The 12,902-nt window shown below is 46.6% G+C and overlaps 1 protein-coding gene across 1 annotated transcript in view; it reads left to right on the plus strand.

The window, feature by feature from the left end:
- FRAS1 (Fraser extracellular matrix complex subunit 1) overlaps window positions 1–12,902 on the plus strand; it is a 708,831-nt gene that overhangs the window by 541,555 nt on the left and 154,374 nt on the right. The window contains exons 39-40 of the mRNA XM_077476089.1: window positions 6,213–6,364; window positions 12,583–12,760. Of these exons, the coding sequence (XP_077332215.1) occupies window positions 6,213–6,364; window positions 12,583–12,760 (330 nt within the window). The remainder of the gene's footprint in view (window positions 1–6,212; window positions 6,365–12,582; window positions 12,761–12,902) is intronic.

Here is a 12,902-nt window from a genome sequence, read left to right on the forward strand (position 1 = left end):
TCCTGATTGGAAGAGAACAGTGAATCTTAATTTGCTATTGTCACACAACTGGGTGGGCTTGGGACGCAGTGCTCCCCTTTTCTCTTTCGTTCATTGACAGACACAACATCTTCATCTTGACCTTAGGGTTATATTGCCCCTTTAGGAGAGGACTAAGCAGAAAGTGTTAAAAACAGCAACACTTGCACAGTACCACCCAGGGGGCGGTCCTACTGGCTATAACCCCTCACACTGCATCCAGCAGCTCAGTTTTTTTCTGCCTAGTGTAGGAGAAGAACCTGGCTCCCGATTGGACCATTGGTCCTGGGAATTTTCTTCTTTTTTTGCATTTTTGATTCCTGTGATTTACAATCAACAGCCGGGCTGTGTGACAGGCTGGATAATATAGATCCTGGTAGTCTCCCCAGCCTGGCCATCGAGCGTGAGCAGGCCCTAGCTACGTGCTGGGTCGGCCACGACATGCCCCGTCTGATCCAGGGGCGGCCGGTGAGCTATATGCTCCGGGGCACATATATGACCGGGCTACTGCTGTCTGTGTCACAGTGTGCCGTGGCCGACAACCACCACGTACTGCTCGGGTGATGGATCTGTGTGTGATGGAATGTGTCCAGCAGTCCCTGCAGGAGGGGTTAATATGGTTCCACCTGTCTTGGCAGGATGGAAGAGCTGGGCATTCCCTGGGAGGTCAACTACGGGTTCTCTCACTCTCCCTTTCTTCTCTCTCTGTACCTTCCCTCCTCCCCATGCTATGGGCCGCTGTGTGACTCGGCACATAGGGGTGTGGTGCACGTACCTGGCCGGGGGGGCTCTGGGTCCTGGCAGGGGGCTGTGCTGGGTGTTGGGGGTCATCCTCTTCCTTATTTCTGGGCTACGGTGGGGTGTTTGTACTTTGTTTGACATGTGGGGAGGCCGCCACGCGCTCCACGGGCATCTTCCTGGGGCTGCGGCAATTTTTTTGTAGCCACAGCCAGTTTTTTGCCTTTCAGTCATTTTCTTACCTTTCAGTCATTTTCAGGGACCTCCTTTTCTGCTCAGAAGCATCCGGCCAACAGGTAAGCACTCCCAGTCCGACAAGGTGCCTGCTGAGGGACAAAAGCGTCCCTGGTTTCACAAGCCAAACAAGCCTGCCAGCAAATCTGTTACCACTTGAGGGTTTGCCCCCGCCCGACTCTTGGGTGGGGGGTCGCCAGTGGGTCTGCAAACTGCTTTCATCAGGATACAAGATAGTTTCTTTCTTGTCCGCCAAACAGATTTTTTCCCTCCAACTTTCATCTTCTTCCGGCTCTTTGGGAAGCCCTGTTCGGAGCAGTACAGGACATGCTGTTGCGCGGGGTGATAGTAGCCTTACCAGGTATTCAGGTTTCAGGGATCCTACTCCAATCTGTTTGTAGTCCCAAAGAAGGAAGAGGTCCGTCTGGTCCTGGACCTCAAGGCCCTCAACAGCTTTGTGAAGGTACAAAGGTTCAGGCAGGAATCAGTTCGCTCAGTGGTCGCTGCACTCCATCAGGGGGATTTTCTGGTGTCCCTGGACATCAAGGACGCATACTTGCATGTCCCCAGATGCATTAGGAGCATTAGAGGTTTCTGCAATTTGCAGTCGGGGACGAGCACTACCAGTTTTTAGCACTCCCTTTTGGCCTGGCGTCGGCACCGAGGGTCTTCACCAAGGTTCTAGCCCCAATTTTGGGTTTGCTAAGGCAGCGAGGGTTCGCAATTGTGGGTTACCTGGCGACCTCCTTCTGAGAGCAGCTTCTGCCTCAGAATTAGGGGAGGATGTGGCAATCACTATGCAATCTCTTCGGGAGTTTGGTTGGATACTGAACCTACAGAAGTCGGTGTTGGTGCCGACTCAATGCCCGGAGTACCTGGGCCTGCTTCTAAGCTCCCCAGAGGTGAGAGTCTCCATTCGCACAAGCTGCAGACTCTTCAAGTAGCACTGAAGTTGTTGGTGTCTCACAGATGGTCATCACTGCGTTTTTGCATTCAAGTTCTGGGTCTCATGGTAGCCACTTTCGAGGCGGTACTGTATGCTCAATTCCACACAAGTCTTGCAAAAGGAGATCCTGTCCAAATGGGACAAATCTCTGTTGTCCCTGGATTGTCAAATTTGGGTGAGCCAGCTAGTCAGGGATTCCCTACTCTGGTGGCTGAGGTTGCCGGCCCTTCGGTCCTGGAAGTCGTTCCTTCCTCTTCATTGGACGGTGATCACAACGGACCCCAGCCTGACAGGTTGGGGGGGGGGGGGGTTGGGGCTTAGAGTCAGCCCAGGGTCGCTGGACCCAGGAAGAATCCCGCCTGCCGATCAAGGTGCTGGAACTTCGAGTGATCAAGCGGTGCCTCTCCACATGGTCGCAGAGGCTGCAGGGGCATCCGGTCAGGATCCAGTCGGACAACGACACGGCAGTGGCATTTATCGACCATCAAGGAGGTACAAGGAGCTCGGCTGTAGCACTGGAGGTCGCTCACATCCTGTGGTGGGCAGAACAGTGCGTGCCGGCCCTGTACATTCCGGGCATAGAAAACTGGCAAGCGGACTACCTAAGTCGTCAGATGCTGGACCAATGGGATTGGACGCTACATCCGGATGTATTTTGGCTCCTTTACCTAAGGTGGGGCACACCAGATGTGGATCTCCTGGCTTCTCGACTTAATCTGAAGGTACAGAGGTTCATGGCCAGGTCAAAGGATCCCTAGCCGGGCGTGGCAGACACATTGGTGGCTCCATGGGGGCATTATCAGTTGATTAATGCTTTTCCCCCACTTAAACTTCTACCATGTCTGCTTCGCAGAGTGGAGGCCGAGGAGATTCCGGTAATTTTGATTGCCCCAGATTGGCCTCGACGTCCATGGTACGCCGACATAGTACGAATGGTGGCGGATGTTCCTTGGCGACTGCCGATGCGAGAGGACCTTCTGTCGCAAGGTCCAATACTTCATCCTGCATTACCATCACTGGCTGTTGAAAGCCAGGTGCTAAGGGACCGAGGTCTGTCGGATTCGGTAATATCAACTATGCTAAGGGCACAGAAGTCATCTTCTGTGAAGATTTATCATCGTACGTGGAAGGCCTACATCTTCATATATGAGGAGATGGGGTGGCGCCCACGCACATACTCGATTTCCAGAATCCTGCTGTTTTTGCATTGAGGAGTGAATCAGAACTTGCCTTAAGCACCATCAAGGGGCAGATATCAGCTTTGGCTGTCTTTTTCAGTGACCTTTGGCGACTCATTCATTGGTGAGTAATTTTTTTCAGGGTGTTCGACATGTGGCCTCCCCGGTTCGACCACCGCTACCTCCATGGGATTTGAAAAAGGTGCTCTCAGTGCTTCAGAAACCGCCGTTTGAAAACATTAGGGAGATCCCCTTATTGACACTCTCTCAGAAAGTAGTTTTTCTATTGGCTATTACATCTGCCAGGAGGGTTTCTGAGTTGGGGGTCTGGTCTTACAAGTCTCCCTACTTGATCCTCCACAAGGATAAAGCGGTGCTGCATCCGCAGCCTTAGTTTCTGACAAAGGTTTTTTTGGCCTTTTATCTAAATGAATACATTGTGCTTTCGTCCTTATGTCCTCGGCCATCACACCCCAAAGAGATGGCTTTGCATTCCTTGGACGTGGTCCAGACTCTGCGGGTGTCTCTGTCTGCTACGGCTTCTTTTCGGAGGTTGGACTCAATGTTTGTATTGGCGGCTGGTCCAAGAAGGGACTGGCGGTCTCATCAGCAACCATTTCTTGGTGGATCAGACAGATTTTGGTTCAGGCTTATGCCATAAGAGGGTGGACACCTCCCTTTCCTGTCATGGCACATTCTACCAGGGAAAATGGTGCCTCTTGGGCTTTCCGACATCAAACGTCTGTTTCCCAGGTGTGTAAGGTGGCGACTTTCACAAAATTTTACAAGGTTGATGTGAGCGCATCTTCGGATGCTTGCTTCGGCCGCAAGGTTTTGTAATCGGCTGTTTAAGGTTGCAACTTCTCCATTGAGGAGCTCTGTTTGTTATGGATGGAGGTATTTTCTTGCTGTTCCCACCCCTCGTTTCTTTGACACTGCTTGGGGACGTCCCTAAGGTCAAGGTGAAGATGCTGTGTCCGTCAATGTACAAAAGAGAAAATAGGATTTTTGTTCTCACCATAAAATCTTTTTCACTGAAGTTCATTGACGGACACAACACCCACCCCTCCTGTTTATGTTTGTACTGTTTTTGACGAACTGAGCTGTTGGATGCAATGTGAGGGGCTATAGCCAGTAGCACCACCCCCTGGACAGTACTGTGCAAGTGTTGCTGTTTTTAACACTTTATGCCTAGTCCTCTCCTAAAGGGGCAATAAAATATATATATACAATATAAGGTCAAGATGAAGATGCTGTGTCCGTCAGTGAACTTCAGAGAAAAGGATTTTATGGTGAGTACAAAAATCCTATTTTTTTAAGCCAATTTGAGCCTTAGCCTCTAATCATGTACTTAAAAAAAAAAAAAAACATTGAAAGCCATCGTCCTGCATGTAGACTAAGGGCCAGGCACATGGACGGGCCACCACTGCTCAGCTCCCTAGAAGTCAATGAGGAAGGAAAAGAAGTCTCAGGAGCCGCACATCACACAAAATACTCATGTAAAGAGCAGAAGCTGCCTCAGCCTAGATTCTGTCCAGGACACACCCTGCAATGTGCCACAAACAGCCACCAATATTAGTAAAGGGCTGTATGTGTCTGTGTTTAGGTAAAAATTGATTTATAGTACTTCCCCCGCAAATGCAAAACACCCCATGTGCGTGCAGGCACATTCATATAAATGCCAATACAAAAAAATTGTGTTTACGTAAACATGGCCACATACAGCCATTCATTTGTATTGGTGGTTGTACATGGCATGTGTGGCTTCCCGGGTGCCAGAAAGTACCAGGAATTTTATGCATCAGCATGCAGGAGCTGCTTTACATCTGTGTGCGTGATACCCTAATGCACTGATTGTTGTGTGGTGTTTGTTTTTTTTTTTTTACAGAAACCTCTGCTTTGCGTATTTTCACAACCCTATGTTCAGGCTGAATTGTTGAATTGATTTGTGACTCATTTAGGACTCTGGATAATGGCATTCTGTAAACCTATTTGAACCCAAGTACAAACGCATATTGTTGTCAAGCATAGAAGTTGCCTTCCAATGCTCTTGATTAGAATTGTTTTATCACTGTGTTCTAAGGCTGAATTTGCCTTTGAACTGAGCATCTTTGGTCATTTTCTACTCTTTTTTTTAGCAATTGTATGGACATTGTTGTGGGCACTGAGGCTTGAACATTTTTTTTTTTCAAATAATTATTAGGAAAGCTAGTTACTAGAGAAAATAATATTATTAATAATATTATTATTATTATTATTATACAGGAATTATATTGTGGCAACAGTTGTGCAGCACTTTACAACATCAGGGAAGACATTACAATACAATAAAGGAGGGATCAGAGGGCCCTGCTTGTTAGAGCTTACAATCTAGAATTACATCCTTGCTAAATATTTGCACATTTGCACATTTTCTGGCAATCCAGTTGAAATCTAATGCCAAAAATGCTTGAAGCTTGAAGCCTGTAGCTCCCTGCTTCCCAATCTGTGGTTTAAGGGCTGCATGTGGCCCTTTGGTATATGATGTGCGTCCCTCAGGCCTTAGTAGTCTGCAATGAACATTGATTAGGGTAATCGCTTTCATTTCTACTAGCTTAATGTAACGTTTCCAGTTTTGTATTGTCTTCTGCAGTATATCCCCAGCCAAAAATGTAGCATGTCCACGCTCTCTGCCTCTGTCATCTATTATGTCTGCAGTTTCTGACAGTTCTCTCAAGTATTACATATATTGACAATTATGTGCGACCCTTTGGTGATGTCAGGAACCACACATAAGGTGCTCTTTAGCTCGTAAGTTGACAACCACTGCTATAGCTCAAAATAAACTTTTTAGAGCTACAAGCTTCAGGTGACACTACACTCAGGTTTGAATACACACAATTGAAAATCATGGTATTTTTGATATTACGTTTTGAAGTTTCGCGCTACAAAAAGCTCAGGTGTGAATGGAGCCACAAGTGCAAAGAATGGCCAAAGAATGGCAAGTATACAAGAAATATTTGAAGCAAACAGTTCATTTGGGAGGAGCTAATAAGCATTTTGATACTTTTGTTTAATGAATGAAAACAGTGAAATGGAAATTGTTTGTTTCCAAACAGGATAAAAACTCTCATGATTCCAAAATCCGAATCCAGTTGATTTCTCTTCCAATGTACGGCGTACTTACAAAGGCCAAGTCGGGACAAGCAGCAGAGGAGCTCTCTGAGTTCTCCTTTTTTACCATGGAGGATATCAACAGCAGGAAGATCAAGTAAGCTGTGTATTAAACAATTAAATTCTAAAGTTCAGCTCAACACTAGTCAGATAACTAAATAAATTGTTTCAATACATATATGTGAATTGTTTCTCCTGTCAAAAGATTTGTACAGTCATTTTCATCAATCAGTCTAATAACTCACACATCCATACCACACTACACAGCCAGTCAGGTTCATGTTTGCAACTTCTTGACTCTTGTGTCTGGTTATTGGACAGTCGGTCAGAAATGTGATGGTGCTGATTCCATGTCCAAGGAAAAGCCAGGTGACACACAAATCTGCAAAACAGGACCAAGAAAAATCAATGTCACCTGACTTCTCTGCAGCATGGAAGAGGCAAACGAAGCACAAGATTACCTGAACAGGGTTGCAAATCTTGTGGCAGGTAAACGAGTTCAAATATACCATATGTATTTCAAGTTTCTATTTATGTGAACTTTGTTTGAAACAAGTAGTACACGTTGTGGACACATGTACAGCTCTATGCACACTCAACAAATCCCATAGTCCATAATCCATTAATTCATTGTCCATTGGGAGCAAGCAAGTGAGGGTAGCTAATTGCTACATACAGTGGGATCATAGAGAACATATGTAACCACCCTCTCACAGGAAGTTAGATCACAGAACCAAATAAAAGGACTTTGGAGATTTGAAGGAGGCTGCGAGCAAAATACATTTTCTCTTATATTCACCGACTGACACAGCTTCTTCTCTTTAGACCATTGGGTTGTTATGCCACCTTCAGGACAGTGATCACAACGGACGCCAGCCTATCCGGCTGGGGTGGAGTGATGGGGGTTCAGTCGGCTCAGGGCCTCTGGTCGATGGAACAATCCAAGTTGCCGATCAATCTGCTTGAATTGAGAGCGATCAGGCTATGCCTCTCCACATGGTCAATGAGAATTCAGGGGCGTCCGCGCAGGATCCAGTCAGACAATGCCACGACTGTGGCATACGTCAATCACCAAGGGGGAGCAAGAAGCTCAGCCGCTGCACGGGAGGTTGCTCACATACTTCGGTGGGCAGAGCAACATGTACCGGCCCTGTCGGCCATTTACATCCCGGGAGTGGAGAACTTGCAGGCGGACGATCTGAGTCGCCAGATGCTGGACCCAAGAAAATGGGCGTTGCATCCGAAGATATTCAGGTTACTGTGCCTGAGGTGGGGCACACCAGATGTGGATCTTCTGGCCACCCGTCTCAATTGGAAGGTGCCAAGATTCGTGTCCAGGAAAAGAGATGCGTGGGCAGACACGTCAGACGCGCTGGTGGCTCTGTGGGATCAGTACCAGATCCCCGTAATACTGGTTGCTCCAGATTGGCCTCAGCGTCCTTGGCACGCAGACCTGGTGCGTCTGGTGGCAGACGCTCCCCGGTGACTGCCTTTGGGAGAAGACCATCTGTCTCAAGGTCTGATTCTTCATGCTGCTTTACCATCGCTGGCTTTAACGGCATGGCTATTGAGAGCCAGGTGTTGAGGAACCGGGGTCTGTCGGACTGGGTGATCCCAACTACGTTGAGAGCACGAAAATCTTCCTGGAAGATATACCATCGTACCTGGAAGGCCTACATCTCCATGTGTGAGGAGAAAGGATGGCATACGTGCTCCTTTTCTATATCCAGGATCCTGCTGTTTCTTCAGCAAGGAGTAGACCAGAAATTGGCGTTAAGCACCATTAAGGTGCAAATTTCAGCCTTGGTTGTCTTTTTTCAGCGACCCCTGGTGTCTCACTCATTAGTGAGTACCTTCGTTCAGGGGGTATGACATGTTACCCCATGGGATTTGAACCTGGTGTTATCTGCGCTTCAAAAACCGCTGTTTGAAAATATCAGGGAGATTCCTCTGTTGACTCTTTCCCAAAAGGTGGTCTTTCCAGTGGCCATCACATCGGCCAGGAGGGAAGTTTTGCAGGCGGCCGTATAGTTGCAATTGAATATGCAATATATTTCCCCTTTTCCTGGTTTTTCGTTAAAAACACAGTACCGTTAAGTTAATGTTGCATTACATTCCGCAGTTTTTTTGTGCGATTGTGGGTAGTCACTCCTGTTGCGGATACCCTGGTTTGGTGGTGGATTTCTCCATGCACTGTTGTGATTTTTGTGGGTAAAGTTTCACTAGTTCCCACTTGCCAAACTGGATAACGTTTTTATGCTGTTTTCCCACCCCTCGTTTGGCACTGCTTGGGGACGTCCCAATGGCTAAGAGAGGAGCTGTGTCGGTCGGTGAATATAAGAGAAAATAGGATTTTTTGTACTCACCGTAAAATCCTTTTCTCTGTAATTCACCGACCGACACAGCACCCACCCCTCCTTTTTATCTTTACGTTATACTGCTTGTTGGCGTACTGATGACTGCATGGCAGGGTGGAGGGTTGTTGCCCAAGGGACTGCCCCCTGGGCGGAACTAAGAGTTCTGAGTGTTGTATTAGAACTAATGCCTAGTATCTCCTAGTAATAGGGCATAACAACAAAATGGCTAAGAGAGGAGCTGTGTCGGTCGGTGAATTACAGAGAAAAGGATTTTACGGTTAGTACAAAAAATCCTATTTTTTCCCCAAATGCCCTGGCCCCTAACCTTAACATAGCCCTACACTTACCCATCTCTGCATCCAAATCCTGAACGCTCTGCAGCTGGCGTGCACAAGGGGGCCTCAACGATTCTGGTGCTTCAGCACTGTATTTTTTTGCTCATAGAACTTTACTAAAATGTCAAATGACATTTCAGTAGAAATGTATTGACCACAGCAACAATGTGGTGGATTGCATTCCAACCCACTGTGCTGAAAAAAAGTATTGCATCCAGGAGACATTTTATCCTGTGTTGGGGGTGCACTGGAAAAGCTTCAGCCAGTGTGAATTGACCCTTACAGTTAATATAACCTCAAAATAAGGCAGTGGAGGTTGCAAGAAGTCCCTCGCCTTGCTCGGCAATGCCACAGCATGCTCCCAGATCCCCTTCAGAGTAGCAAACCAAGCTTTATTTTTGACTGCATTCAGCTACCAGATCAAAATCCCCATAAGGAGCCCAGAGCTAGAAGATGAGAGCAGCCCCTTTCTTTGTCTTCCCTTCAGAACCACATCTCTGTAAATCTAACTGCTGGTTGCCCACTGCCAGTAGAGTGAAGCTTTCCCCACAAAGGATCTATACACTTGAGCATCCAGCGATAAATCAGTTGTACAGTTTTTTATTCTGCCATCAAACGTAAAAATGTCTGCTGCCCTTCAGCACTGTTAACCTAGCCATATATAATTAGGTCTTCATATAAATAATTGTGCAAACATTCTCATCAGTACATTTGATGACTTGAGAAATGTCATTCAAAAGTACTTCAAAATTTCCTTTGCTTTTATCAATCAATTTTGGAATGAATGTAATTTCCCCAAAACCACATTCACTGTTAGAAATGCATTCATTCTAGAAAAAAATATCCTGCTCCTTCCAATTTTCTCATACTGTAGTTGAAAATGAATGTCAATTTGGCTCCACTAATGATTTGGAAATTGCACAAATGTTCCTGATGCAAAAGTGTATGGCCGACTTTACCTTATAAACGTTTGAGCCCATGCCAGATTGACTTTAACACTTAAAGTGGTTGTAATGCCTTACATATACTCAGTGAAGTGACTGGCCTGAGGTGATACACAGAGATGAAACAATCATCCTACATATGTTGTAACTGTTTATCTGCAGTCTCCTCTACAGCCATTCAATGTGAAGATTTTTTACAGCTTGTCTAAATTTTAAAAATGTAGGGGGCTTGAATCTGAAGTTACAATCTGCAGAGCTCAGTGAGAGCTGATTGGAGGGAAAGGACACACACTCCTTCACACAGCACACATGAACAGAGCTGAGGCTGTCAATCACAGGCTGTGTGCTGGAACTCCCTCCCCTGATAGCTTTTAATCCCTTGGTGTCAGGAAAACTTGTCAAACGTGACTTATGTAGATAGCAGAGAAATGTGGTAGTGGACATAACTTACACTTAGAGGTTGATTTACTAAAGGCAAATAGACTGTACACTTTGCAAAGTGCAATTGCACTCTGCAAGTGCAGTTGCTCCAGAGCTCAGTAAATGAGGTAATGATTCCCTTTGCAAAGAATACCCATTCACGTGCAAGAAAAAAAAAACACAGCATTTTTACTTGCACTTTTGCACCACAAATTGGCTGATGGAAGTCAGTAGAGCTTCTGCTCATTTACTAAGTTCTGGAGCAACTGCTCTTGCAGTGTGCAACTACACTTTGCAAAGTGCACAGTCTATTTGCCTTACGTAAATCAACCACTTAGTGCTCTGAATTGAGACAAGTAAACACTAAAAAGGATATGCTCTGTTCCTATTTTATGTCAGAGGTTTACAACCATTTTAACCTTACCTTAACCTCTAATCTACTTAAAGAGGAAGTAAACCCTTACAAACCACTTTGACCTACAGGTAAGCCTAGATTAAGGCTTACCTGTAGGTCCAAGAAATATCTCCTAAACCTATATGGTTTAGGAGATATTTGCCCGAAAACAGGCACCGCTGTCTACGGCTGGGCTACTATGCATCGCATAGTAGCCCATTATGTGTCACTTACCTGACACAGGAGCCAGCGAAGTCGCCGCTGTCCCCTGTAGTCCGCCGCATCCATCTTGCTTGTGGCGTCTCGCAGCTCCGCCGAATGACAGCGGCGAAGCCGCGATGACGTCACTCCCGCGCATGCGCACGGGAGTGGCGTCTCGCAGCTCCGCCGCTGTCATTCGGCAAAGCCGCGATGACGTCACTCCCGCGCATGCGCACGGGAGTCGACAAATGCGGCAGCTCCATTCTTGGAACTGCCGCGTTTAGTGCGCCTGCTCGCCGCTGTCTACGGCGCATGCGCCGTAGACAGCGGCGAGCAGGCGCACTAAACGCGGCAGTTCCAAGAATGGAGCTGCCGCATTTGTCGACTCCCGTGCGCATGCGCGGGAGTGACGTCATCGCGGCTTTGCCGAATGACAGCGGCGGAGCTGCGAGACGCCACTCCCGTGCGCATGCGCGGGAGTGACGTCATCGCGGCTTCACCGCTGTCATTCGGCGGAGCTGCGAGACGCCACAAGCAAGATGGATGCGGCGGACTACAGGGGACAGCGGCGACTTCGCTGGCTCCTGTGTCAGGTAAGTGACACATAATGGGCTACTATGCGATGCATAGTAGTCCATTATGCTTTACCTTTGCAGGGAAAAAAAGAGGAAGTAAACTCATCAGGGTTTACTTCCTCTTTAACCCCTTATTCTCCCTTGGACTGCATATTTATTGTTGCAAAAAGTGCCTTATACCAAATCATTACAGCCCAAATGTATAATTATTTTATTAGAAATAGATGCAATGCATATTATGTAGATGAAATGTTTCATCTGTCTAAGCCCTTGTACACACGGTCGGAGATTCCAAAAAACCAAATCCGTCAGAGTAATTCCGACGGATTAATTCCGGAAGAGGTCCGGAAGTGATGTTGCATACACACGGTCGGACTAAGTTGTCGGAAAATCCGATTGTACATAACGTGATGACGTTATTTCGTTAGGACGGGACTACGTTCAGGCTAGTAGCCAATAGCTTTGGTCTAGGAATTTGATCTGAGCATGCGTGGCACCTTGTCCGTCGGAGTAGGCTACACATGATCAGAGTATGTCCGATCGGAGCATTTTGTCGGAAAAATTTAGTTGGAAAAATTGGTCCGTCGGATACCTGTCTTAGCCCCTGTACACACGGTCGGAGATTTCAACAACCAAATCCATCGGATTTTGTCCGTCGGATTTTGTCCGTCGGATCTTGTCCGAAACTGTTGCATACACACGGTCGGACTAAGTTGTCGAAAAATCCGATCTTTCAGAACGTGATGATGTAATTTTGTTGCGATGGGACTACATTCAGGCTAGTAGCCAATAGCTTTGATGTAGGAATTTGATCTGAGCATGTGTGGCACTTGGTTCGATCAAAATTCGCTACACATGATCGGAGTATGTCCGACCGGCCCAGTTGGTCGGGAAATATTTCCAACATGTTGGAAAATTGGGTCCGACTGATATTCCCTGACGGAAACAGTCCGATGCAGACCACACACAGTCGGAATATCCGACAAAACGGTCCGATAGGAAACATTCCGACGGAATCTCCGACCGTGTGTACAAGGGCTTAGAGGGTCTTTGATCTCCATTAACATTGTTCTTCTCTATCTGATCTAGGTATTCTACGATAACAGAAACAGATGACCAGGCACTTACAGACTTCTTCCATTTCACTGTCTACAATGCAGACAATGACCGTCTGGACAATCAGATCTTTACTGTTATTATTACAGCTGCTGAAAGAAGTCTTCCTATGATCAGTTCTAGAGAGCAGAGTTCCATTAGTGCCCTGAAGGTATGCATAAGACAAATTTATAAGAATACTTAATATTGCAGACTTTAACCACCATAAAACAGGGCGGTTTACCAGGGCAGCTCTTGCAAGAGGTTATTCACAATAAGATTTTTCCTGGTTCGAGGCATAGGGGTCTACTTAT

The sequence above is a fragment of the Lithobates pipiens genome, unplaced genomic scaffold (genome assembly GCF_037356315.1).
Source record: "Lithobates pipiens isolate NorthernLeopardFrog02 unplaced genomic scaffold, aLitPip1_a1.2 Scaffold_13, whole genome shotgun sequence".
NCBI classification, from domain to species: domain Eukaryota; kingdom Metazoa; phylum Chordata; class Amphibia; order Anura; family Ranidae; genus Lithobates; species Lithobates pipiens.